This window comes from Sminthopsis crassicaudata, chromosome 4, assembly GCF_048593235.1.
Source record: "Sminthopsis crassicaudata isolate SCR6 chromosome 4, ASM4859323v1, whole genome shotgun sequence".
Classification (NCBI taxonomy): domain Eukaryota; kingdom Metazoa; phylum Chordata; class Mammalia; order Dasyuromorphia; family Dasyuridae; genus Sminthopsis; species Sminthopsis crassicaudata.
The window spans coordinates 339,526,932-339,554,594 of record NC_133620.1 but is presented as its reverse complement, the minus strand read 5'-3'; the positions used below and the strand labels follow the sequence as shown (position 1 = coordinate 339,554,594).

At 34.9% G+C, this 27,663-nt stretch overlaps 1 protein-coding gene across 11 annotated transcripts in view; it reads left to right on the top strand.

Annotated features, from left to right (window-relative positions):
- The window catches only part of TANC2 (tetratricopeptide repeat, ankyrin repeat and coiled-coil containing 2), a 567,085-nt gene that overhangs the window by 94,333 nt on the left and 445,089 nt on the right, over nt 1–27,663 (top strand). The window contains exon 1 of one of the 11 annotated variants that reach the window (XM_074260885.1): nt 21,365–22,429. The exons of the other annotated variants lie outside the window; for them this stretch is intronic. Within the exon in view, the coding sequence (XP_074116986.1) occupies nt 22,396–22,429 (34 nt within the window). The 5' untranslated portion in view covers nt 21,365–22,395. Of the gene's footprint in view, nt 1–21,364; nt 22,430–27,663 lie in introns of those variants that run through there. 11 annotated transcript variants of the gene reach the window in all.

The window sequence follows — 27,663 nt, the reverse complement described above, 5'->3', positions numbered from 1 at the left end:
TAATCTTCACCTCCGGTGTTTACACCCTCTCCCTGCTCCTGGCTTGCTGCCAAGACGGAGCATCCACACTGGGGCAAAAGCCCTTTCTCAGAAAAGGCAGAGATCGTACCCCTCCCCCTCTGGTCTGAGCTGTGTGAGCTGCCTGTCTTGCTCTGGCTGCCTGCCCTCAGTCTGCGCCCAGTCTGATTGACCCTCCCCCGAGCAAACACAGACCTTTTCTGGTGACTTTCAAGGATGTCTTCTCTTGGTGATCATTTGTGGATTTCTTTCTGGGTCCAGCATTAAATGAGAGGCTTGTCATGAAGTAAGTTCTGAGAGAAAACGAGGAGCTCAAGCAGTTGTCTGCCTCCACGCCGCCATCTTGGCCGGAAGTCCGATCCATCTTATATTTAGAAGACCTTCATAATATTAAAAATATTCATTTTAGTTTAATTATGAAGTTAGAAGGCATAGTAGAAAAAAGACTTGCTCTTATAATGAGAAGATCTGGGTCTAAGTGATGCCTCTGGCACATTGATTGTGACATTGAGCAGGTCATTTAACTTGTATTCTAGGCAACTGTCTACAACTATAAATTGCTTAGAAGATGCCAACCAAATGAGTATGGCAGAAAGTAGGCATAGACCCACACCTAATACCATACACCAAGATAAGGTTTAAATGGGTTCATGATCTAGACATAACGAATGATATTATAAACAAATTAGAAGAACATAGCATAGTTTACCTCTCAGATTTGTGGAGGAGGAAAGACTTTGGGACCAAAGAAGAATTGGAGATCATCATTGATCATAAAATAGATAATTTTGATTATATTAAGTTAAAAAGTTTTTGTCCAAACAAAGCTAATGCATACAAGATTAGAAGGGAAGCAATAAACTGGGAAAACATTTTTACATCCAAAGGATCTGATAAAGGCCTCATTTCTAAAACATGTAGAGAATTAACTCAAATTTATGATGGTTCAAGCCATTCTCCAATTTATAAATGGTCAAAGGATATAAACAGAGAATTTTCAGATGAAGAAATTGAAACTATTTGTAGTCACATGAAAAGGTGCTCTAAATCACTGTTGATCAGAGAAATGCAAATGAATACAATTCTTAAGGTACCACTGCATATCTCTCAGTTTGGCTAAGAGGACAGGAAACAATAATGACCAGTGTTGGAGGGGATGTGGGAAAACTGGGACACTGATACATTGTTGGTGAATCTGTGAATGTATCCAGTCATTCTGGAGAGCATTTGGAACTATGCTCAAAAAGTTATCAAACTGTGCATACCCTTTGATCCAACAGTGTTTCTACTGGGATTATATCCCAAAGAGATATTAAAGGGACCTGTATGTGCAAAAATGTTTGTGGCAGCCCTTTTTATAGTGGCAAGAAACCGGAAACTGAGTTGATGCCCATCAATTGGAGAATGGCTGAATAAATTATGGTATATGAATGCTATGGAATATTATTGTTCTGTAAGAAACAACCAGCAAGATGATTTCAGAGAGGCTTGGGGAGACCTACATGAACTGATACTAAGTGAAATGAGCAGAATCAGGAGATCATTATATATGACAACTTTAAGACTATATACAATGATCAATTCTGATAGTTGCAGCTGTCTTCAACAATGAGATGATTCAAACCAGTTCTACTTGGTCAGTGATGAAGAGAGCCATCTACACCCAGAGAGAGGACTGTGGGAACAGAGGGTGAAGCACAAGATAACATTCTCATTCTTTCTATTGTTATTTGCTTAATTTTGTTTTCTTTCTCAGTTTCTTTTTCTTTCTTCTTGATCTGATTTTTCTTGTGCAGCAAGATAATTATATAAATATATATATATATATACATATATATATATATATATTGTATTTAACATGTATTTTAACATATTTAACATATATTTGACTACCTGCCAGCTAGGGGAGAGGGTGGGTGAAAGGAGGGGGAAATTTGGAAAAAAGGTTTTGCAGGGGTCAGTGTTGGAAAAATTACCCATGCATATGTTTTGTAAATAAAAAAATAAAAAATAAATAAAATTTTGAAAAAGAAGGTGCTAATCTGCATCGATGGAGAGAATTTCTTCAATTGGGAGTCCCTGCAGAGCCTGTTCCTATTTATTAATTGCTAATTTGATGCCAGTATCTGTGCTAGGGATAAGGCATAGGAAGATAAAAATGGAGTAACTTTTGTGCTCAAGGAATTTACATTCTATTTTAAGAAAGCATATTTGTGGAAGAATTGATACAAAACATGCAGACAATAAATACAAAGTGTTATCAATGAGAGAAAAACATGATTGGCATAATTAGTAAAAATGTCTTGGAGGTGTCACTTGAGTTGAGGCTTAATATCTCATAAGCACATACATAGGCTGTCCAACTATTTGCTCTTATTTTTGCTGTATGACTGGCTTTCTCTTTTTCCAGTCATTTTTGTCCTTGATGAAGTCCTTTAAGTCTCTTTTCATACACAGGTTGTCCATGGTAATGTAATGTGGCATACTTATGTTCATCATGAATCTTTCATTTGCCCCATGGGTTTCTTGTAATTTTAATTCTTCTGAGATGATGATGTTTTAGGATTTTAGGTCTTATATAGCAATATTGAGGAATGACAAAGCACAAAACATTTGAGAATCATTAGAATCAGTGCATATTTCCATCAAATTCTCAATTTGGGGGGGCACCTAGGTGGCGCAGTGGATAGAGCACCAGCCTTGAATTCAGGACGACCCGAGTTCAAATCTGGTCTCAGACACTTAACACTTCCTAGCTGTGTGATCCTGGGCAAGTCACTTAACCCCCGCCTCACCAAAAAAAAAAAAAAAAAAAAAAAAAAAAAATCAATTTGGACATCCTATTCTAGGACAGAGCCCTATAATTGCCCAGATTAAGGGACTGAGAGATGGATGATGATTCATTAAAGAAGACTTAGAAAACATAGCTGAACAGATAGAGAAGAATGTCATCATGGGCAAGCATCCTACTCTAACAAAAGTAGCAGTTGCTTAGAAAGACTTAGGAGGTGGCATGTATCAGGCGGGGCAAACAACTGCCACAATCTTGGCTACTACCTTATTACAGACTTTATGGGGAATGTCTTGCAGATGCTTAGAAGGCAAAAAACCTAATATCTGCAACATCCATTGCCCCATGTCTCCACAGAAATTGTTGTTTTAGTAGGCAATTGGATCTGTTACTTCCTCAGCAGGTATAGCTACTGAAGACAATGACAGGAAATCAAAATCCTTAGAATAGTTGAATGGCTTATCTTCAGTAAAGTATATAGTATTATCAAGGGAAAATTGGCATATCTGCCTTACTGCTATACTTTAAGGACCACTGGGCTTACTATCTGAACATTCTTTGTGTATTTTTTCTCCCTATTAGAATAACTTCTTCATTGAGAGTAGAGCCTATTTTGTTTGTGTTTGCTTGCTTGTTTACTTTTAACTTGTAACCCTGGAGTTTAATAATGTTTGGCACATAAAAAGCTCTTAAAAACACATTTTATTCACATATTATATAGTTGCAGCAGGTATAAAAGGTTTGAAAGATTATTTTTTTTTTTTAAATTTTTTATTTTATTTTATAATTATAACATTTTTTGACAGTACATATGCATGGGTAATTTTTTACAACATTATCCCTTGCACTTACTTCTATTTAGATTTTTTCCCTTCCTCCCCCAACCCCCTCCCCCAGATGGCAAGCAGTCTTATATATGTTAAATATATTACAGTATATTATAGATACAATATATGTGTGTAGAACCGAATTTTTTGTTGCACAGGAAGAATTGGATTCAGAAGGTAAAAATAACAGTTTACATTCATTTCCCAGTGTTCCTTTTCTGGATGTAGCTGGTTCTGTCCATCATTAATCAATTGGAATTGGATTAGCTCTTCTCTATGTTGAAGAAATCCACTTCCATCAGCATACATTCTCGTACAGTATCATTGTTGAAGTGTATAATGATCTTCTGGTTCTGCTCGTTTCACTCAGCATCAGTTGATGTAAGTCTCTCCAAGCCTCTCTGTATTTCTCCTGTTGGTCATTTCTTATAGAACAATAATATTCCATAACATTCATATACCATAGTTTACCCAACCATTCTCCAATTGATGGACATCCATTCATTTTCCAGCTTCTAGCCACTATGAAAAGGGCTGCCACAAACATTTTGGCACATACAGGACCCTTTCCCTTCTCTAGTAGTTCCTTGGGGTATAAGCCCAGTAGTAGTATGGCTGGGTCAAAGGGTATGCACATTTTGATAACTTTTTGGGCATAATTCCAGATTGCTCTCCAGAATGGTTGGATTCTTTCACAACTCCACCAACAATGCATCAGTGTCCCAGTTTTCCCACAGCCCCTCCAACATTCATCGTTATTTGTTCCTGTCATCTTAGCCAATCTGACAGGTGTGTAATGATACCTCAGAGTTGTCTTAATTTGCATTTCTCTGATCAATAGTGATTTGGAACACTCTTTCATATGAGTGGAAATAGTTTTAATTTCATCATCTGAAAATTGTCTGTTCATATCCTTTGACCATTTATCAATTGGAGAATGGCTTGATTTCTTATAAATTAAAGTCAATTCTCTGTATATTTTGGAGATGAGGCCTTTATCAGAACCTTTAACTGTAAAAATTTTTTCCCAATTTGTTACTTCCCTTCTAATCTTGTTTGCATTAGTTTTGTTTGTGCAGAAACTTTTTAATTTGGTGTAATCAAAATGATCTATTTTGTGATCAATAATGGTCTCTAGTTCTCCCTTGGACACAAACTCCTTCCTCCTCCACAAGTCTGAGAGGTAAACCATCCCATGTTCCTCCAATTTATTTATGATTTCATTCTTTATGCCTAAATCTTGGACCCATTTTGATCTAATCTTAGTATGTGGTGTTAAATGTGGGTCCATGCCTAGTTTCTGCCATACTAATTTCCAGTTTTCCCAGCAGTTTTTGTCAAATAATGAATTCTTATCCCAAAATTTGGGATCTTTGGGTTTGTCAAAGATTAGATTGCTATTTTTATTCACTATCTTGTCCTGTGAACCTAACCTATGCCACTGATCAACTAGTCTATTTCTTAGCCAATACCAAATGGTTTTGGTGACTGTTGCTTTATAATATAGCTTTAAATCAGGTACACTTAGACCACCTTCCTCTGACTTTTTTTTCATTAGTTCCCTTGCAATTCTCGACCTTTTATTCTTCCATATGAATTTTGTTGTTATTTTTTCTAGGTCATTAAAATAGTTTCTTGGGAGTCTGATTGGTATAGCACTAAATAAATAGATTAGTTTGGGGAGTATTGTCATCTTAATTATATTCTCTCGGCCTATCCAAGAACACTGAATGTCTTTCCAATTATTTAAATCTGACTTTATTTTTGTGGCAAGTGTTTTGTAATTTTGCTCATATAATTCCTGACTCTCCTTTGGTAGATATATTCCCAAATATTTGATACTATCGACTGTTATTTTGAATGGAATTTCTCTTTGTATCTCTTGCTGTTGGATTGTGTTGGTAATGTATAAAAATCCTGAGGATTTATGTGGATTTATTTTGTATCCTGCGACTTTGCTAAAATTCTGAATTATTTCTAATAGCTTTTTAGCAGAGTCTTTGGGGTTCTCTAAGTATACCATCATGTCATCTGCGAAAAGTGACAATTTGATTTCTTCATTTCCTACTCTAATTCCTTGGATCTCTTTCTCGGCTCTTATTGCCAAGGCTAGAGTTTCTAGTACTATATTGAATAGTAATGGTGATAGTGGGCAACCTTGTTTCACTCCTGATCTTACAGGGAAAGGTTCTAGTTTATCACCATTACATATGATGTTTACTGAAGGTTTTAAATATATGCTTCTTATTATTTTAAGGAATAGTCCATTTATTCCTATACTCTCAAGCGTTTTTAGTAGGAATGGATGTTGGATTTTATCAAATGCCTTTTCTGCATCTATTGAGATGATCATATGGTTTTTATTAATTTGATTATTAATATGGTCAATTATACTAATAGTTTTCCTAATATTAAACCAGCCCTGCATTCCTGGTATAAATCCCACTTGGTCATAGTGTATTATCCTGGGGATGATTTTCTGAAGTCTATTTGCTAATATCTTATTTAAGATTTTAGCATCAATATTCATTAAGGAAATTGGTCTATAGTTTTCTTTCTCAGTTTTCGATCTACCTGGTTTAGGTATCAGTACCATGTCTGTGTCATAGAAGGAATTTGGTAGGACTCCTTCAATCCCTATTTTTTCAAATAGTTTACATAGCATTGGAGTTAGTTGTTCTTTAAATGTTTGGTAGAATTCACCTGTAAATCCATCTGGTCCTGGGGACTTTTTCTTAGGAAGTTGGTTAATAGCTTGGTCTATTTCTTTTTCTGAGATGGGACTATTTAGACTACTTACTTCTTCCTCTGTTAATCTGGGCAAGCTATATTTTTGAAGGTATTCTTCCATTTCATTTAAGTTATCGAATTTATCGGCATAAAGTTGAGCGAAGTAGCTCCTAACTATTGTTCTAATTTCCTCTTCATTAGTGGTGAGTTCACCCTTTTCATTTTCAAGACTATCAATTTGGTTTTTCTCTTTCCTTTTTTTAATCAGGTTTACTAAGGGTTTGTCTATTTTGTTGGTTTTTTCATAAAACCAACTCTTAGTTTTATTAATTAATTCAATAGTTTTTTTACTTTCAATTTTATTAATCTCACCTTTTATTTTTTGAATTTCAAGTTTTGTGTTTGTCTGAGGGTTTTTAATTTGTTCCTTTTCTAGCAATTTTAGTTGTAAACCCAATTCGTTGGCCCTCTCTTTCTCTATTTTATGCAAGTAGGCCTGTAGAGATATAAAATTTCCCCTAATTACTGCTTTGGCTGTATCCCACACATTTTGGTATGATGTCTCATTATTGTCATTTTCTTGGGTGAAGTTATTAATTATGTCTATGATTTGCTGTTTTACCCAATCATTCTTTAGTATAAGATTATTTAGTTTCCAATTATTTTTTGGTCTATTTTCCCCTGGCTTTTTATTAAATGTTATTTTGATTGCATTATGGTCTGAAAAGGATGCATTTACTATTTCTGCCTTACTGCTTTTGATTTTGAGGTTTTTATGCCCTAGTATATGATCAATTTTTGTATAGGTTCCATGAACTGCTGAGAAGAAAGTATATTCCTTTCTGTCTCCATTTAGCTTTCGCCAAAGATCTATCATATCAAACTTTTCTAGTATTCTATTTACCTCTTTGACTTCTTTCTTATTTATTTTGTGGTTTGATTTATCTAATTCTGAGAGTGCAAGGTTGAGATCTCCCGCTATTATAGTTTTGCTATCTATTTCCTCTTGCAGCTCTCTTAATTTCTCTTTTAAGAATTTAGATGCTGCACCACTTGGTGCATACATGTTTAATATTGATACTGCTTCACTATTGATGCTTCCCTTTAGCAGGATATAATGCCCTTCCTTATCTCTTTTAATTAGATCAATTTTTGTTTTTGCTTGATCTGAGATGAGGATGGCTACTCCTGCTTTTTTGGTTTTGCCTGAAGCATAATAGATTCTGCTCCACCCTTTTACTTTTAGTTTGAATGTCTCATCCTGTTTCAGGTGTGTTTCCTGTAAACAACATATAGTAGGATTCTGACTTTTAATCCAGTCTGCTAACTGCTTCCTCTTTATGAGGCAGTTTGCCCCATTCACATTTATGGTTAGAAGGACTAATTCTATATTGCTTGCCATCCTAATAACCCCTGCTTATGCTTTTCCCCTTTCCTTCCCTTTTACCCTCCTTTCCAGTATTAAACTGGTAAACACCACTTGCTTTTCACAGCCCTCCCTTTTTAGGATCCCTCCCCCACCTTAAAGATCCTCCCCTTATTTTACCCCTTTTCCTCGAAATTATTGTATTCCCTTCCCCTTAGCTTACTCCTTCCCTTTCACTTTTCAATGAAGTGGAAGAAGTTTCACCATAAATCGAATATGTCTATTGATACATGCTATGTTCATCTCCCTCCTTTCTTTCTCTCAGATATAATAGGTTACCTTTGCCTCTTCATGAGATGTAGTACCACCACTTTATACTTTTTTATGATATAATCTCCTTTCCACCTCTAGTTTCTAAGACAAATTGTACATATGTTCTTTACATATTTTTTGACAGAAGTATAGTTCTCAAGATTTCTTTTTACCTTTTTTAGAAGTCTCTTGAGTTCTGTATTTGAAGATCAAACCTTTTATGTAGGTCTGGTTTTTTCATCAAAAATAGATGGAATTCATTTATTTCGTTAAATGTCCATCTTCTTCCCTGGAAAACGATGCTCATTCTTGCTGGGTAAGTTATTCTTGGCTGCATACCAAGTTCCTTAGCTTTTCGGAATATCATGTTCCAGGCCCTGCGTTCTTTTAATGTGGATGCTGCTAAATCCTGTGTTATCCTTATTGTGGATCCTCCATATCTGAATTGTTTTTTTCTAGCAGCTTCCAATATCTTTTCCTTTGTCTGATGGTTCTTGAACTTGGCCACTATATTTCTTGGCGTTTTGATTTTAGGGTCCCTTTCAGTAGGTGATCGATGAATTTTCTCAATGTCTATTTTACCCTCTGTTTCCAAAACGTCTGGGCAGTTCTCTTTGATAATTTCCTCGAAAATGGTGTCCAAGCTTTTTTTTTCCTCCCATTTTTCAGGGAGTCCGATTATTCTCAAATTGTCTCTCCTGGATCTGTTTTCCAGGTATGTTGTCTTTCTGGTAAGGTACTTGAGAGTCTTTTCAATTGTTTCATTTCTCTGGTTTTGCTTGACTCCCTCTTGGTTTCTCCTTGAGTCATTCATTTCTACTTGTTCCAGTCTAATTTTCAATGATGTATTTTCTTCACTCACTTTTTTTATATCTCTTTGTAATTGTCCAATTGAGTTTTTATCTTCTATGGAATTTTTTTCCATTTTATCCATTTTATTTTTTTGAGAGCTGATTTCTTTTTCCAGCTCTCTAATCCTGTTTTCCTTGGAGTTGTTTACCTTTTCCAGCTCACTAATCCTGTTTTCCTTGGAGTTGTTTACCTTTTCCAGCTCACTAATCTTGTTTCTCAATGATTTGATTTCTTTATCCATTCTGTCTTTGAATGCATGGGATGACTTCTCCAGGCTCTCTTGCCAAGCTTCCCTTTCCTTTTCCCATTTCTCTTCCAGCTCTCTTGTGAGAGCCTTTTTGATTTCCTCTATGAGGTTCTTTTGTATTGAGGAGCAGCTTATATCCCTCCCAGGGGATACATCTGGGGACAGTCTGTTCCTAGTCTCCTCAGCATTTGAAGTCTGCTCCCCCTCCACACAGAAGCTGTCAATGGTTAGAGCCCTTTTGAATTTTTTGTTCATTTTGTCAGAGTAGGAATCAAAGAAAACAAACTGACAAGAGAAACAATTGGTCTGTTTTGCGGGGGATAGGGCTGGATGTTATTAATGGGCTTCCTCTACAGACTGGGGGTAGGGCAGCAGAGAGCCACTAACAGAACAGCAATGATTGTACTGAGTCTGCTCTCTGAGGCTCTGAGAACGCACCGAGTCAGTCCAGGTGGGGGTTGGGGGTGGCAGGGCTCTGAGAGACGCTGGCTTTCTGGGGTTTTAATCTTCACCTCCGGTGTTTACACCCTCTCCTCCGCTCCTGGCTTGCTGCCAAGACGGAGCATCCACACTGGGACAAAAGCCCTTTCTCAGAAAAGGCAGAGATCACACCCCTCCCCCTCTGGTCTGAGCTGTGTGAGCTGCCTGTCTTGCTCTGGCTGCCTGCCCTCAGTCTGCGCCCAGTCTGATTGACCCTCCCCCGAGCAAACACAGACCTTTTCTGGCGACTCTCAAGGATGTCTTCTCTTGGTGACCATCTGTGGATTTCTTTCTGGGTCAAGCATTAAGTCAGAGGCTTGTCATGAAGTAAGTTCTGAGAGAATACGAGGAGCTCAAGCAGCTGTCTGCCTCCACGCCGCCATCTTGGCCGGAAGTCCGGTTTGAAAGATTATAGTTAAAGTAAAAATTCAGGAATTAGTATATTAAAATAGTTTTTCTCTGTTTAGTTAGTCATAGAAATAATGTACGTTCAAAATATTGTTCTGTATATGCACACTTAAGTTTTCTCTATAAAAATAAAGATTATTTCTGTGGTCCCTTCTAGCCATGATATAGCAAAAAGATGGCCAATATGGAAATGTATTAATGAAATGTTTCTTTCTGAATACTCTTAAAATCTTATATACTTAATTATTAATATCAATTTTCTTTCCTTTTAGAATTTTTTCTAAATTCTATCTAATAATTAAAATACTTTTAAAATTTTTTAGAACTATAGTATGAAAGCACATATGCATCTCATTAAATTATTACATTTAGTAAAGGATGGTGTATTATTAATTTTTGTATCTCCCAATGTCATTCTAAATGGTACTTTATTCAGATCTTTTCCAATTTTAAATCTTATCCTCTTAAAACCTGAATTAAAAAAGTTAAGAATAAGTCCTTCTTGATCAATGTACTGATGGGTCAAGTATTAGACTCTCAGTAAATATTCAGTATATTAATTAAGTTCTTTGTATTTGCATCACCATTTTGCTTTGTTTCTTTGATAAAATGTGGTTGTGGATTTTCTGTTTTGCTAATCATTTCTGTCTGCAAGCCATACATTGATGTTCATAATTCTTATTTCTCTTTTAATATTGAGGACCATTATGCTGTGATTCTGTGCTGTCTGAGAATCCATAGGGTCCTCTATTTCATCAAGTATTCATCCATTTTCCATTTATTTTATAAATATGTGTACTCTCTTACCTCATCTGGAAGCCATATTTCCTTCTCTTATTAATGCCTTGCCTGTTGGTGTAGTTATATCTGATGAAGGTCTTTCACTTAATTTTCTTCTTCATGAAATCTCTGCTAATTACACAAACAAACTCACACCCTTCCCTGCTTTTTTTTCTTATAATCTCTTATTGTTTACTTAATGTCTCCTTCCTCTTTGAGCATAATTTCCTTCAGGGATAGATAGATCTTAAAGTCATCCAGCCTCCTCCATGCAGCACAGTTCATTATTCATTAATTTAAGTCTCTGCAACAAAGTGACTTTTAGGGAGACAAGACTAATTTCAGATGGATTCTTGTTTTTTTCCTTTAGAATTAATGGAGTATTCTGCCCCCGTTCCCTATATTCTTCAGTTCACTAGTTGTGTCTCAGTTATTACCATACTGAAACCCAGCTAAACAGTACAGGTCTACGTTTTGTTTTTCTGAGGCACTGAAAGGAGGAGGAGACAGGTTGTAGAGATGAATTATTTTGTAAGCCTCTGGATTGACTTTTCTGTCCTTATGCAGAGAATGGTGGATGATAGAGAATGGGATGCTAAATGAGTGCACCAGGGGCTAAAGGTTAACCTTGTCTGTTTTTAGTTCGTTAATGATTACTTATTTTTTATTTTGGTTATTCAGACCATGGAGATAGTTTATTATTTTCCTTTTTATCTATTGTATAAAATTCCTATTTTTTTAAGTTTGAGGAGTGAGGACTGGAGAAAATGTCTAGTCCTTCATGGGTTATTATGGATCAGAACTCTGAACTTAAAACAAGGATCCTTACAAAGTGCTACTTCAATGGAATTGATGAGACAATGGTTATCTAGTTTAGCATAGTGATTAAAATTCTCTTAAGTTCAGTATGATTGATTTAGTCTTACAACAAATAATAGTTTCCTAGTGATATAATGATTGGTTTATACTCAGTGTAGAGCATATATGCTTTATTGGTTTATACTCAGTGTAGAGCATATACACTAAGAGCCTCAGTCAAATTCATTCAGAGTTAGAGAAGACAGCGGACTGGAGGCTGAAGCACAAGCCCTTGGACTCATATTCATTCAACCACTCTCACATTCAGTGATGGCAGGCCTGTCCTCCTGAATTTTCTCCACTAAAACCAAGACTCTGGAAGGCCTTTAAGAAAGCTAACCAAGCCCCAGGAAAGGAGACAAGACTTTGAAAGAGAGAATAAAGGATTTGACTTTAACTCCTGGCTACTCTTGTGGTGATTACTCTACTGAAAGGAAGGCTGCTCCAAGACTTCCAGAAAACTGAACTAAGAACATTATAATGGGTGACTTAATTCACAAATCTTTTTAAGTTTCTGTGAATTGAAACTTATTTTCCTCTTAAACCTTCTCTTTTTGTCTTCTGGCTCTCACTGAGACCTGGCTCTCTCTTGTTGATACTCTATCTTTGGTCATCCTTTGCACTTTTTACATTCTGATTGCACTTTTATTAATGATTTTGGATTCATTGGTCATGGAGTTCTTCTTGTGGTTGATAGGAGTAAATCAGGGTTTGGTGAGGCATGATTGACAGAAGGACAAAGCAAGCAAAAGACTTGAATGTAGAGAATCACATAGAGTTGAACTTGTTCCCCAAAGGTTAGAGATTAACAGAGGAAGGACAATGGAGCCAATACTTAAAAGAGGAGAGTAGGGATTGAAGGCCGGATAGAGAATGAAAAACAAGTTTAGGGATCATAAGGCAGAGGGAGAGATATAATTATCATCATCATCCTTTTTATTATTATTAATTTTAAACAGTCAGATAAAGTAGAATTTCTCCAAGTGTGATCTGGGGATCCTTATATGTCCCCAAGATCTTTTTCTAGCAGTCTACAAGATCAAAACTTTTCATAGAAATACTAAGACATTTTAATTTCTAAAATGGTAAACATCCATAAATATCCACATAAACAAAAACTTTTGGGGGCCTCCTCTATAATATTTAAGAATCTAAAGGGAATTTAAAAGCCAAAGCTTTTCAGAACCACTGAAATAAAAAGAATTTCAGAGTTCATGGACATAGAGTTGAAATACATGTAGATTATTTTGTGATTAAGTATATAACTATTTCTGTTTATTGCTGAGTTGGAGAGGAGGATTGGATCATGGGAACTGAATAGATTGAGGAACTGGGAGTTTAAGGCACTTGAAGGAGTATCAGTATATGTATAGATCCCTAATATAAGGGCAAGAATTGGTTGGGGGGGCAGGGAAGTACACTGTGAAGTAGCTATTAAACTAATTGAGTAAGAAAGGAGAATATATCTTCAGGGTCTATAGAACAGTTATCAGAATCTTGGGTGTTAATATTAGATTGAATAACCTTTTGCAAAGCTTTGGGGCTAAGCTAGTCTTTATAATTTAATAGTATTCATAGGATCATAGTTTTAGATCTAGAATAGGGACCTTACAGACTATTAGGTCCAACCTTTACCCTCTCACCTTATATAAGGAGCAGAAAACTGGGAGTCAGAGGGCATAAATGATTTGCCCAGGTTTTACAGTTGATAAGTATCTAGGTAGGATATGAACTCAGATCCTCTTAACTCCAAGCCTGCCATTACATTCACTTTATTGTCTCAATTCAGTTTTGATTAGTTTGTCATTGTTTTTTCTATTAATCTTGTTTTACTCATGCATATTGTTTTCCTGGCTTTACTTAACTTGCTTTGCAGTTCATATAAATCTTAACTTGCTTCTCTATAGTCATCATGTTAGTCATTTCAGTAACATTTCAGTTACCCATGTAACAGTTTGTTTTTCCATTTCCCTTATTAATTGATGTCTACTCTGTTTCTAGTTCTCCCCCATCATGAAAAATATCAGTAGTCATATTTAACCTGAATGATAGAAACTCTTCTTAAAAATTGGAACCAAGATTTACTGAGTGTTGAAGTCTAATTTAGGAGAAGTATTTTTAATGTCCTACTCATCTTTCTAAAATGAAATAAAGACCCACCTATAGAGCCATGTGGGACTCTGAAATCTATTCCCTATATGATTTTCTATCTTTACTTTCTGCATTTTGATATCCATTCCATTGAAGGATATTCTTTCTTTTCTAATAATTTCTCCATTCATTTTTCTCTTCTTATGATCATAGAAATAAGAGGGATCACAGAGGCCATCTCTGGATAAGATTAGGGATGAAATTTGTGACTTCACTGGCTAGGGAGTTCTCAGATGAGGAAAATTTTGCTATTAGTGCAGGTTGCAACCTTTTAGCAATATATATTTATAGGAGAATTACCTTGAGCTTTCTCTCTGTTGTACCACTAGTGTAATCTCCATTTCCATATAGTCCACTCTCTTGATTTTGTAGATAAGTAAAACTAATATTTAAAGGAGGTTAAATAATTATCCTGGCCACACAGCAATCGTCAAAAGTCAAATTTGAACTTAGATCCTCTGATTCTAGAATCAGTGATCTTTCACTTGTGCTGTATTATCTGTCTCTTTGGCATTTAAAGTCCTCCTCAACCTAGTCCCAGTTTACTTTTACAGCCATTATTCTTTGATTTCTAATTGGTTTTTAATTTTTGTAATTTATCTTTTAAGAACTATTTGTTTATCTCCTTTAACAATAGTGCTATTTCATTTAATATTGATGTAATATGAAATCCTAAAACTTTTGGTTTGAAGTCTGCTCCAAAGTGGCTCTGACCACTCTTTAGCCAGATAGCTTCTGGCCTCAGTAAACTCCTACAGATCAAACTCTTGAGACAATAGTGAATTTCTCAGTTCATTGCAGACGGATGATCTGGTTAGTGATAATCAAATTAATTCATCTGGAGATTACTTCCTATCCTTATCCAGAAGCTATAGAATTAACATGTCTGTGATTGAAAGCTGTATAAGTGTATCTTCTTGATTCTGTTTCTTTATTGGATTCTCTGAGAATTCAATTTGCTCAGTAATGGCATCACATTACTTTAAATAAACTTTGCCCCTTGACTAGGATTTGGGTTCAAGCATGCAAATTCTTTTGAGACACCTTGGGACACTGGTCTAGGAGATTTGGGTTCCGCCCTTTTCAACTTCAACAATATTTTTATAGTTAGTTTTTGCAGACCTATTCTCGCTAATTCATTTTTGTAAACCTAGGATAGCACCAGGAGACAGCTAGGTGACTCAGTGGATAAAGTGCTGGGTATGGAGGCAGGAAGACTTGAGTTCAAAATTTGGTGTCAGACTCTTCCAGTTAAACACTTACAGCTGTGTATCCCTTGGTAAATCATTTAATTTCTGTTTGCCTTAATAAACTGGGGAAAGAAATGGGGAGCCACTTCAGTATCCTTGCCAAGTAAATTCCATGAATAGTGTGGTCCAAGAGGTCATAAAGAATCAGAAATGATTATATAATTGAACACAAAAGTATAGCACCTATGTTGCTAATACTTACTTGGGAATGAGAAATTTAAGTAGTTATTATTCTAGAGTTCATTAGTTAGTACTATGTTAGAACTTGGCATTTTGAAAATGGAAATGTGTTTTCAGCAGGAAAACTGGACTCAATCAGGTTTCTTAGGGATGTAGGGAGAGGAGGAAGCTATGTCATGGAAGTTGGGGCCAATCAACTTATTTAGGGGAAAAGAAGCTATGACAGGAAAGTCAGGAAATCACTGGTTCTATCCTAGAAGCAAATGCTGCTTTTCTACTCTGCTTTCCTCCCCCCAGCTGAGTGTTGATGGCCATACATTGATAAGACTATAAAGAGATCAGAGGGAACTGGGCATTTTCTTTCACTTGCACAATAAAGAGAGAATGACTTTGGTTGAATCTATATTAAGCTATTGGACAATGTACTCTCCCATTGGGAGAGGTCAGCAACACATGAAGTTCTTCCTATCCAAATGAACTGCTTTCTCCACTCTTAGGACTGCTTAGTGCTTTCGTTGCCTTTGTCTTTTTGTTTCTATTGTTTTACTTACCTTTTTGATAAAATGAAATATGACTGCTGCTAAATTGTATGATTAATACTGGTATGCATAGAAATTAGGGAAGGATTTAGATCTTTGCAGAAGGACAGAAAACAGCTACACTGGCAGGGAAGGTGAAATGAAGGAAGAATAGATAGTGACTATTTAGAAGGCACAGATGCAGTAGAGGCATGTTGAAATGGTACCACTAAGCAGGTCCCAATTTTCATAAATAAGCCAATCTATAAGCAGAAAGAGATTAGTAACATCAATATAAATATCCTCCTAATGTAATAGAGTAAGCCTGAGGCAAAAGCAAACCAAATCTGCAAAAGACTTATATGGACTAATCCTCGGAACCGCCTCCTAAATCCTATACATGGGAGATTTCTCTATTCAACATTAATTGTGATGGCCCTGTATATATGTTACATGTGGGGATTTTTCATTTTTTTATCCATTAAAATGCCATACTTGAGGATTCATATACAACTTTTATGCCATTCTTATGGAAGTTTTTAAAAAATATGAGTCAGTAAAAGTTCAAGGCAACACTTAACATACACACATATGTATGTAGACATTTTCTACTTCCTCCTCTCGTCTACATTTCTGTTGTGGAATATTGAGAGTATAGAAATTTCATCATTGAGAAATTAAAATTTTACATGTAAAATGTCATTTTTATCTGAATGTAGCATTCAGCAATTCAAGTCAATTTTATGCAGTATTTTCTCATTTTCTTTTGGCTTCATTATCCCCAAAGCATTCAGTGATTACTTTAGTTCTGTAGCTGACATGGAAAAATTAAAGCTTTAAAGAAATGCTTAATTTTCTTTTCAGGTTTCAGTCTCTGTTAAAATGAAATATATTAGATTACTTGTGATTCTCCATAGTTAGTACCTTTTAAAGCCTGCCACCCTTGTGAGATTTCCCAGTTTTGAATCAATAGTCATTTATTGAGTAAGTGCCCATTATTTATGTATAATGTAGGTCTTAGGAGAAAATGGATTTCAACTGGAACAGGAACCCTATCACAACATTCCTGAGTGGTCACGAATGTAACTGGGAAAGATTTAATAAAGTAAATACATATACAATAAAACATAAATAACATTACATTTTAAAACTAAATCAAATACGCATTCCACAGGGATCCCTCTGTAAAGATCAGTGGTCCCAAACTATTTGAGTTTGATAGTACTAATCTGGTGCTAATAACTCAGAGGCTTTCAATCTGATTTGTCACCTAGATTAAATAATGATTCCATTATCGGCTCCTTGTATTATGATGATTCTTATTTGATTGGGATTAAAATTGGATCCTAACCTAACATGGAGTATATAAACGTGTCCTATATTTTGAATTTTCTCCATAGCTACAGGACTGACATACCAAGAGTCCTTTGGTGATGTACATATGTAAATTAAGAAATCTTGGAAGTCATTTTTTTTTGGGGGGGGGAGAGGTAAAAGGAAGCTATGAGAGCGCAGAATAAAGTATCTCAGGCTATCAGATCCTAAGTATTTTGTTTAAAATTTATTTATGCTTGCTTCTTTGTGGAATATATCATGATTTTCTAGCAGTGGCTATGAAACACCAGGATATCCTACAGTAGCTCTCAAGAAGGGAATCTCTAGCTTTTACCTCTCCTTTTCTTGAAATGATGACTTATTTGTTCAGCAGATAAGATTTCTCACTCATTGCAAAATTAAACCTATAACATCCTCTCACTACCTCACTAACTAAATGAAAAACTTTAAAAAATAGTAACAAAATAGTGCATTTATGTTGCACTTTGTCTTTTGTTTTATTAACTATGATATATTGTGACATACCTTTCATATTAATTGACAATGAGAATTGGCTGGTAGATTTTAGATCAACCCTGTCAGGTTTTTGCTCATAAACCAGGTTTATCACGTGTTACTGTTTTCTATTTTGATGATCTTGTCTTTTTTTTTTAATGATTTAAAAAAATCCTGATTTTAAATATAAAAAGCATTTTATGTACACAGCAAAACATAAAAGAAGATTTTGAATAAAACTGAATCTCCATTTGATATCACTTGCTTTTTTAAAAAGTAAATAAATTGTATGAAGAAATTATAAAACTGTCATGCTTGCTTATGTTTTTCTTGAATTTCCTTTTTTTCCCTGTACATTAAAAAAAAAATCAATGGCACTCTTTTCTTAAAAAGAAAACTCTTTTAGCAAATAAGCATGTGTTGCCCCTGCCAAACTTTCTGTACTGTGAATCTATCACCTCTCTATTAAAAGGTGGATAGCAAACTTCATTTAGGTTTTCTGGAGCAGAGATGTCAAACTCAAAGGGGAAACAGGCCCTAATCCTGCACATAAGGATCCCTTTGGACTGTGTATTGACTTTAGTTTTAAAATGTGAAATTATTTTTTTTGCATTGTATTTATATTATCTTAAGATTTCCCAGTTACATTTTAATCTGGTTAAGACCATACTGGAAAGTGTCATGGGTATGTTTGACACCTCTGCTCTGGAAACATGGTTGTTCACTGAATTCTAGCTTTTTTTCCTTCTATCTTTTTCCTCTTTTCAGTTACTTCTCAGAATCAGGAAGATTTATTTTACTCATAACTCCCTCCTTAGTATTATTTTTTCTTTTAACTGCATCCTTTCTTATCCCTACTTATTTTCCTATTGAGTTTGACATATTTCTTTATCAAACCCTGTGTGGGTATATGTATATGTATGTATATATCATTTTCTTTTTCCATTTCAGGTAAAAGTTAGGGGAACTGATGCTTGTTAATCTCACTCATTTTTCTATATTGATATGTTTTTTTCATATTTATCAGTTATGAGAAATAGCAAGTTCCACACTTTTCTTCATCCTTTTTACAGTAATCTTTTCCTTTTACTCTCCCTTCTCTACCCACAGATCATAGTATCTAAAGATAGTACAATAGGAGTCGGATAGGGGGTGATCAGAGTGATCAATATCTTTTTCCTCTTTACATTATAGTGCTTTAATCCCCTACCTTTTCCTGGAACCAGCTATCTCAATTTCTTCAGGATCATGACTAGTTGGAGAATTGCAGGGGATGAACAACAGGAATGATGGTCCCTACAATGTAGTAGACTCCCTTATAGATATCTGTGACAGGAAAAAAATTCAGGCTTTTTAATCCTAGTTACAGTTTTGATTTAATTTATAGTACTGATTAGCTTAAAACACATTTAACTTTATAATTGCATCTATCAAAAGAATTTTATGTAATTTAATGTATAATTTTTTGTGTGGAAAGATACCTTGTTTGAATAAAGCTTTTAATGCTATATTTTGTTCTGAGTAAATGAATAGGCTACATGAAGAGGAACCTAGTTTCACAGAGAAAAGAAATTATTAGTCTTTTTGTACTCTACTTTTTTACTCTACTCAGATCAGACTACATCTAGAGTATTATATTCATTTCTGGGCATCAGGTTGTAAGAAGGTTATTAATAAAAGCTGCCTATTTAAAATGATTAGATGGTTGGAATATTGCTGTAGTTCCTGTAGTAGGAAATAAATTGGTGGAATTCGAAAAATAGAGAAAGACATGAACTTTTGAAAGGAGGTATTATCTATCTTCAGAGAAACAGAGAACAAATAAGTATAATATGGGCTTACATAGATACATATGAATGTATATGCATATATGTATATGATTATAGTTATCTATGTATATTATGTGTATGTGCATATATAGGTAATATGTTTGTGTGTGTGAACATGCATGTTAGATGTAAACATGTTTACATGCGTTATTTGTATGTATATACATATTTATACATGTGTGTATTTATAGAAATATATGTGCTTAATTGTAGCCTTCTCCTTGGGGTCCGAGGGGAAGAATAAGTAAGAAATGCACAGTAAAGAACAAAAGAAAACTAAAAGGAAATAAAGAAAAGATGGACCATTCAGAATTCAGTGTGTAGTATTTATTATTATATAGGCTTTCTTGAAATGGAAATTTGTTTCACATTTTTAATCCATTTGAAGTTCTCCTGTGCAAATGGCAATGCTCTCCTCCCCTTTTTCCTATTTTCTATTTAAGTTTAAAATAATTTTTTTCAAAAGCTAAATAAATTAACAAACAACAAATAAATAAAAGTTGCCTCATGTCCATAGAAAGGCAACCAGGTTATTGGGTCTTTCCATAGCAGAATGAAGTGAAGAAACTGGGAATAGGGATGGCTAGATGACATAACATATATTCCCCTTCCCAGCAGTCAGGAGGACCTGAGTTCAATTCCCACCTCAGACACTACACTTACTTGGCTTAGTCTGGTCATTTAACCCAAATTACCTTGTTGGGGGAAAGAAATTGGAAATAGTGAGCCTATAAGAAAAAATCAAACTCAGTAGCTGTTTTCAGAAATGTGAGGGATTACCACATAGAATAGGGATTAGATAGATTTGTTTTATTTGGTCTCAGAAGGCAGAACCAGGATCTCTTGGTTGCAGCTTGCAAACAGGCAAAATTATACTTGATGTCAGGAAAAATTACCTAATAGTGAGAACTATCCGAAAGTGAAATTGATTGTCTTGGGAGATAATGGTTTCATCCTTTGTGAAGATTTTCAAATAGAAGCTAGATGACCACTTACTGGTTATATTGTAGTGGAGATTCTTTTTGTATAATGGATGGATAAGAAGACCACTGAGATTCAATTTTGTAACGTGCTCTCCTGGCAGTTACAATTACTAGTCTGTCCTAGAGCCAACAGAGTACCTTTGACCACTGTCCTTTGCAGTGTCAACTCTACCCGGCTTGCCTCCTTCAAAGGTAGACTCTGGCCACAATATCTTGAATCTATAGCTCAATAACCAGTAGCACACTCAAGAACAGCCATATGTAATCTTAAAAGCCTTTATTATACCTACTCACATAATGCCCTGACTTGATGCCCTGACTTGTTGGTTCCCAAGTGAACACCTGGTCAGAAGACCCACATGTTCACTACCAAACTCCTTACCTCTTTTGGCTACCCATCTGGGCTTGGCCACCCAGGGTGAAGAGCACCAGGTTAAAGAAAACGACTGCTGTCTGCAGTGGGCTTGTAAAGGGCCTGTGAGGTCACACACACAGCCAATCAGTGAGAGAGTCACCCATTACGAAGCTATCTCATCATGGCCAAGATCCCACCTACAGGGCAGTCCTAATATCCACAGAAATTACTTCTGGGCCTCAATCTCCCCGATGCACTGTGTCCGCCCATTTTAAGGGCCCTTACACAATTTAACATAAAATTTTGTCATTCTGTAACACATATTAACATAGCAAGATCTTATATTCTTCTCTAACAGAATCTGGGGTCCATGATCTTGTTTTTAGCAATAATTTGATAACTATATTTCAGCTTTGAAACTTTCAAACTTTTATCCTTTCTTCATGGGCATTAAGAATTTTATATTTAATTAATTCATTTGACACTTTTATATCATTAGAGAAAGATTTAATATTAAATAAAGAACTTTAAAATTTCTTAACAAAATCATACAGCTTGATTTCATTCTAATATATATATATATATTATCATATATATCATTCTAATATATATATTATATTCTATTTATAATTACTAAGATGTTTTGATTCAACTTCCTCTTTAATTTTAAAACCATATTTAGTTCTATTTAGAATAGAAGATAAGAGATGAAAGACTAGACAGAACCACAGTGGGTTTAAATCATGTCCCTGAAAAAATTCCACATTTTATGTGAATTATTCTTGACCGCATTAAATTGGTGACATGTTTTGAATAGAGAATATTTTTCCATGTGACCATAAAAAAATCCAGCATTTTTATTATTTATTGTTATTTATTTCAGTGTGTCCAACTCTTTGTGATCTCCTTGAAGTTTTCTTGGCAAAGATAGTGGAGTGATTTGTCATTTTCTTCTCCAGTTTATTTTATAGATGGAAAAACTGAGGCACACAGGGTGCAATGACTTGCCTAGGGGCAATTTCTTTTGGGCAGTTATTGGGGTAGATAGATAAAATCTGTGAATATCTTGTATGAAGTATTTGAAATTTAATTGGCTTAACATATATGGGGATTTCTGTTGCTCTCATTTTTTTGTTAACAAAATATAATGTTTTCCCTTAAAGATGGGATCAGGCTTACATTTGAGATGTTGTTAAACAAAAGCTTTGCTAGTAACTCATATCTCAGTGAAGCATTTGAGATAATAATTATGTGTTTTTACTAGCTCTACTGCTCTATTTTTCAGAGAAATGAATTGCATTCACCTTTATTAGAGTAATTGTTCTGCCATTAATTATATTGATGCATTAAAGCTCTCAGTTTCTTATTCATTTCAGTTTTTATTTTTGTTATGTTGGACTTCTTGCTAAAGTATTGTTATATATTTATGTGTCATTCAATAGTTTTTTCAATTGTGTCTGAGTCTTTGCAACCCAATTTGGGGTTTTCTTGACAAAGATATTAAAATAGTTTGCTATTTTGTTTATTTTGTTTTTGTTTAGGCAATTGGGATTAAGTGACTTGCTCAGGGTCACACAACTAGCAAGTCTGAGATTGGATTTGAACTCAGGTTCTCCTGACTCCATGGCTGATGCTCTATACACTGTGCCATCTATCTGGCCCAGGTTGGCTATTTTGATCTCCAGTTCATATTATAGATGAGGAAACTGAGGCAAACAGAGTTGTAATTTGCACATGGCCACACAGCTAGTGTCAGAAGCCAGATTTGAACAAAGGGATACGAGTCTTCTTGACTCCAGGCCTAGCACTGAGTCTCATATACTTGTACATACACATATACATACACATATATGTATGCACATATACGTACACACATGGAGAGTTATCACTACTCATTTGTGGGAGTGAGAGGGGTAGGATTTGCTTCTAATCCCAAACCTTGATTTTTAATAATTCTGATAATATTTACTTAATACACAAAAGAACACATTACATCAATACATGTATTTGATATACTTTACATCCAAGTTGCGGTTTCTACATGTGAGAGATTAATATCTTTGCATACTTTGCATATACTGGTTGTAGTCAAAGCAACTATTTCATAGTTTTCCTTCTCCTACAAAAAGCACAAGATACTGTGATCACTGGGGGATTAAATCATGTGACAAAATCTGTTGAGAGACAGAGAAGATATTCCCAAAGAGAGTGCATAGCCTATAGTTCTTCAGCTCAAAGAAACTTTTAACAAAACTTTATTGTTTATGACAAATTAATGTATATATAATTATGGTAGTAAATGATAAAAATAGATTAATAAATATACATTATTTATGATTTACTAAATTTCTAAAAAGCTTTTTTTATATGTGCATGGCATCTGCAGATTTTTCCATAATATGCTGCAAATCTCCAAAACTTTTCATTTAATTATTAATGGACAACCTATCAATTACCAAAACTGGGGAATATTGAGGGATGACTGTGTGTGTGTGTGTGTGTGTGTGTGTGTGTGTTTTGTATGTATCTTGCTGATAGAGATTATGAGAAATTTTCCACAGCCTCTTCCATCATGGGTTTTTTACCTTTCTTTGCTTCCTAAAGTCTGATTGATTTTGAATTGTTTATTTTGTTCTTTGTATTGATTAACTCATGGCATTATCTTAATCTTTTGACTTATATTGTCATGTGTTGATTAAAGGAATCTAGAATTTCTTATAAGCTTTCCCTGCTCAGATTCTATTCTGTGTGTTTATTTTTAGTTGCCATTTTTTGGGTAACAAATGAAATTATTTTTCTACTATGTATTTCAGATACATATTGATATAGTCTTTCTGTGCCTTTTCTTAGATTGTCAATAGCTCTCTCAAATTGCTTCTGCTATGATGGTCTTTGATGCTTGTCTTTAAGAGCATTCTTTGATAATTCTATTGTTCTTCCCATGGTTTTTACTGAGAAAATATCTTCTGTATATGTTGTTGTGTTCAAGTTGTAAAATGTTTTCTCTTTTTTTGTCACTTATTGTTGGATAATATATTATTCTGTATCACTCTAGCAAATAGCTTTTTAAAAATTACTTTGTTTCTGTATAGTTGATTTTCTGTTTGATTCAGTTTAATTGTTCTTTATGTCATCCCAATTGAGGATTTAGCTTTAGTCAGTGAGGTATTGCTGGATGTACCAATGGCAAAATGTAGTATGAAACCCTTGCCTTGTCAATTTTATTATGAAACAGTACTGGCAGCATAGTGTAATTGATAAAGAACTGGATTTGGCACTTCAAAATCTTGTGTTAAACTTCTACTTCAGATAAATAACAGCAGTATGACTTTGAGTAAGTTACCTAACCTCTCAGTTTTTCAAGCTGGTGGTCTTAAACGTGAGAGCTATGGATAGAGATGAATCCAAGATGGTGAAATAATGGGAAGTACAGTGCATCTCCCCTTATTCCCCACCCCTCAATTCCTTCATATAGAGAGCTAGAAAACTCACCAGATCAAATCTTGACCAAAAAATCCAGGGTGAAGAAAATCACAAGTCACTTTTCCAACCTGGGTTGGAATGGAGAAATATAGAAATTTGTTTTTACTAAGACTGACTCTAGCCAGATTGCTGAGTGAAGCATTCCAGTACAGGTAGGGACTGTGCACCAGAGTGAGAAGTCCCAGATCCAGTACAGAGGGACTTAAACTTGTACAGGATGCAGGAATGAGTACTAATTTGCAATTCTGTTGCTTACTAGCCAGTTTCAGGCCACAGATCTAGGCTGGACTGAAGAACTCTGCCTAGGGATGATGTTTGAGGATTAGGAGCTATCTTGGACTCTTAAGCTATGTACTGAACACAGAAGTTCAAAAGTAAACAGCTGTGTGTCCTTGACTATGGCAGCAGAGTAAGGTCCTAATTCTAGTTTTCAATCCAGTCTGAAGCCTATAGTGGAATAATTAGGGCAAGAATCCTAGACCAAACAGGATCCACAGTTCTTTCCTTCTGAAACAGTAAGAGCTTTTCGTTAACTGGCTAATAATAGTTGACTCTGTTGACAATCTACTGAAACTACAAATGGGATAGGTCTATAGGACAGTCTGTTGCACAGATTCAAACCCAGTACAAGAACTTGCAAAGCATAGGCCAGGAGGGCAATAATTGGATCACACAACTGTGGGAGCATTGAAAATTTTTTGTGGGTTTCCACGTCTGAGCTATGTCTATATCCTGGAATAAAACAATACACAATAGCCAAGAAAGCAACAACAGGTCAGACATTCCCTGAAAAAGTGTTTTAACTTTAACTACAAAGCCAGAAAGGGTGATCATATAAAAAATCAATCCCACCATAAAATACTATTGTAATGCTAGAAATGCTCAAGATACAAATATAGAAGAAAATTTCTCCAAAACATTTACAAGTAAATCTTGGTAACAGTTGTGCCAGTTCTTGGAAGGGGTGAAAAAAAAGAGTTAAAAATAAGTAAAAAATTAATTTAAAAGGTGGCACAGTAGATAGAGCACCAACCTTGAAGTCAGGAGACCCTGAGTTCAAATCTGGTCTCAGACACTTTCTAGCTGTGTGACCCTGGGCAAGTAAGTTAACCCCAATTGCCTCAGCAAAAATAATAATAATAATAATAATAATAATAATTTAAAGACCAAATGAGAATTCTAGAGGAAAAAATAATTTGAAAAATTGTATCAAGATTTGGAAAGGAAATTAACAGCTTGACACAAAAAATACAAAACCTTAATCAAATAATTCCTTGAAAATTAGAATTAACCAAACAGAAGAATGAGATTCTATGAGATAACAAGAAATATTTCTTAAACATCAAAAAGACTGAAAAAATGTAGGAAAATTCAAAGTATCTCAGCAAAAACCCCAAACAAACCAAAAAAAATTGATTTGGAAATCAGATTGAGGGAATATAGTAAGGCTACAAGAAAGTCAAAGCCCACATATCATATTTCAAGAAATCACAACTTCCTAAATCTCTTAGAACCATAGGGCAAAGTAGGAATAGAAGGAATCCATATTTTAATTTTTTTTTTACCATTTTATGTGTATAAGAGTTTTTAATAGTATTTTTCCCTCCAGTTACTTGTCAAGAAAAATTTTAGCATTATTTTTTTTACAAGATTTTGAGTTCTAAATTTTCCTCCTATTCATTTCCTCCCCTCTTCTAAAAATGGTAGACAATTTGATATTGGTTATAAATGTGCTCTTATGTAAAACAAAGTTCCATATTAGTCAGAGTTGTGAAAGAAGAAATAGACCAAAAGGAGAAAAAAGAAAAAATAATAAGGTAAATTTTTAAAATGCTTCAGAATGCAGAGTCCATCAGTTCTTTATCTGATGTGATAACATTTTTTCTTTGTGAGTTCTTTGTACTTGTCTTAGATCACTGTGTTGCTGAGAAGAGCTTGGTCTATAATAAATAGTTGATCAGCATAGTGTTCCTGATACTGTGTACAATGTTTTCCTGTTTCTGTTCATTTCACTTTGTATCATCAGTTTGTACAAGTCTTTCCAGGTTTTTCTGCCTCTTCATCATTTCTTATTGCACAGTAGTATTCCACTACATTCATATGCCATAGCTTGTTCAGCCACTCCCCAGTTTGTGGACATTCCCTTAATTTCCCATAAAAAAGGCTGCTATAAATATTTTTGTACATGTAGGTCCTTTTTTCATTTTTATTATTTCTTTGGGATAGACGCTTAGTAATGATATTGCTAGATCAAAAGGTATGCAGTTTGGTTGCCCCTTGGGCAAAGTTCCAAGTGGAACAAAGCTCCATTGTTCTCCCCAAAGGTTGGATCAATTCACAACTCTGCCAACAGTGCATTAATGTCCCAGTTTTCCTATATCCTCTTTAACAATTATCATTTTCCTTTTTTGTCACATTAGCTAATCTGGTAAATGTGAAGAGCTACTTTGGAGTTTTCACTTGCATTTCTCTAATCAGTTGTGATTTAGAGCACTTCTTTATATACCTATAAATAGCTTTGATTTCTTCATCTGAAAACTGCCTATTCATATCCTGTGACCATTTATCAATTGGGAAATGAACAACCATGTCTTAAAAGAAGCAGAGAACTTGAAATATGATATTCCAGAATACAAATGATGCAGATTTATACTAAAAAATAATTTGTCAAGCAAAACTAAGTATAATCCCATTAGAGAGGGTGGTGGAAAGAGGAAATGAGTCTTTACAGAAATATAGGACTTAGAGCATTCCTAGTGAAAAGTTATCAAAATGTGCATACCCTTTGATCCAGCAGTGCTACTACTGGGCTTATATCCCAAGGAAATCCTAAAGAAGGGAAAGGGACCTGTATGTGCCAAAATGTTTGTGGCAGCTCTTTTTGTAGTGGCCAGAAACTGGAAAATGAATGGATGTCCATCAATTGGAGAATGGTTGGGTAAATTATGGTATATGAATGTTATGGAATATTATTGTTCTGTAAGAAATGACCAACAGGAGGAATACAGAGAGGCTTGGAGAGACTTAGATCAACTGATGCTGAGTGAAATGAGCAAAACCAGGAGATCATTATACACTTCAACAATGATACTGTATGAGGATGTATTCTGATGGAAGTGGATATCTTCAACACAGAGAAGAGCTAATCCAATCCCAATTGATCAATGATGGACAGAATCAGCTACATCCAGAAAAGGAACACTGGGAAATGAGTATAAACTGTGAGCATTGTTTTTTTGTTTTGTTTTGTTTTGTTTTTCTTCCCAGGTTATTTTTACCTTCTGAATACAATCCTTCCTTTGCAACAGCAACAACAACAAAATTCGGTTCTGCACATATATATTGTACCTAGGATATCTATAAGATATTTAATATGTATGGGAATGCCTGCCATCTAGGGGAGGGAGTGGAGGGA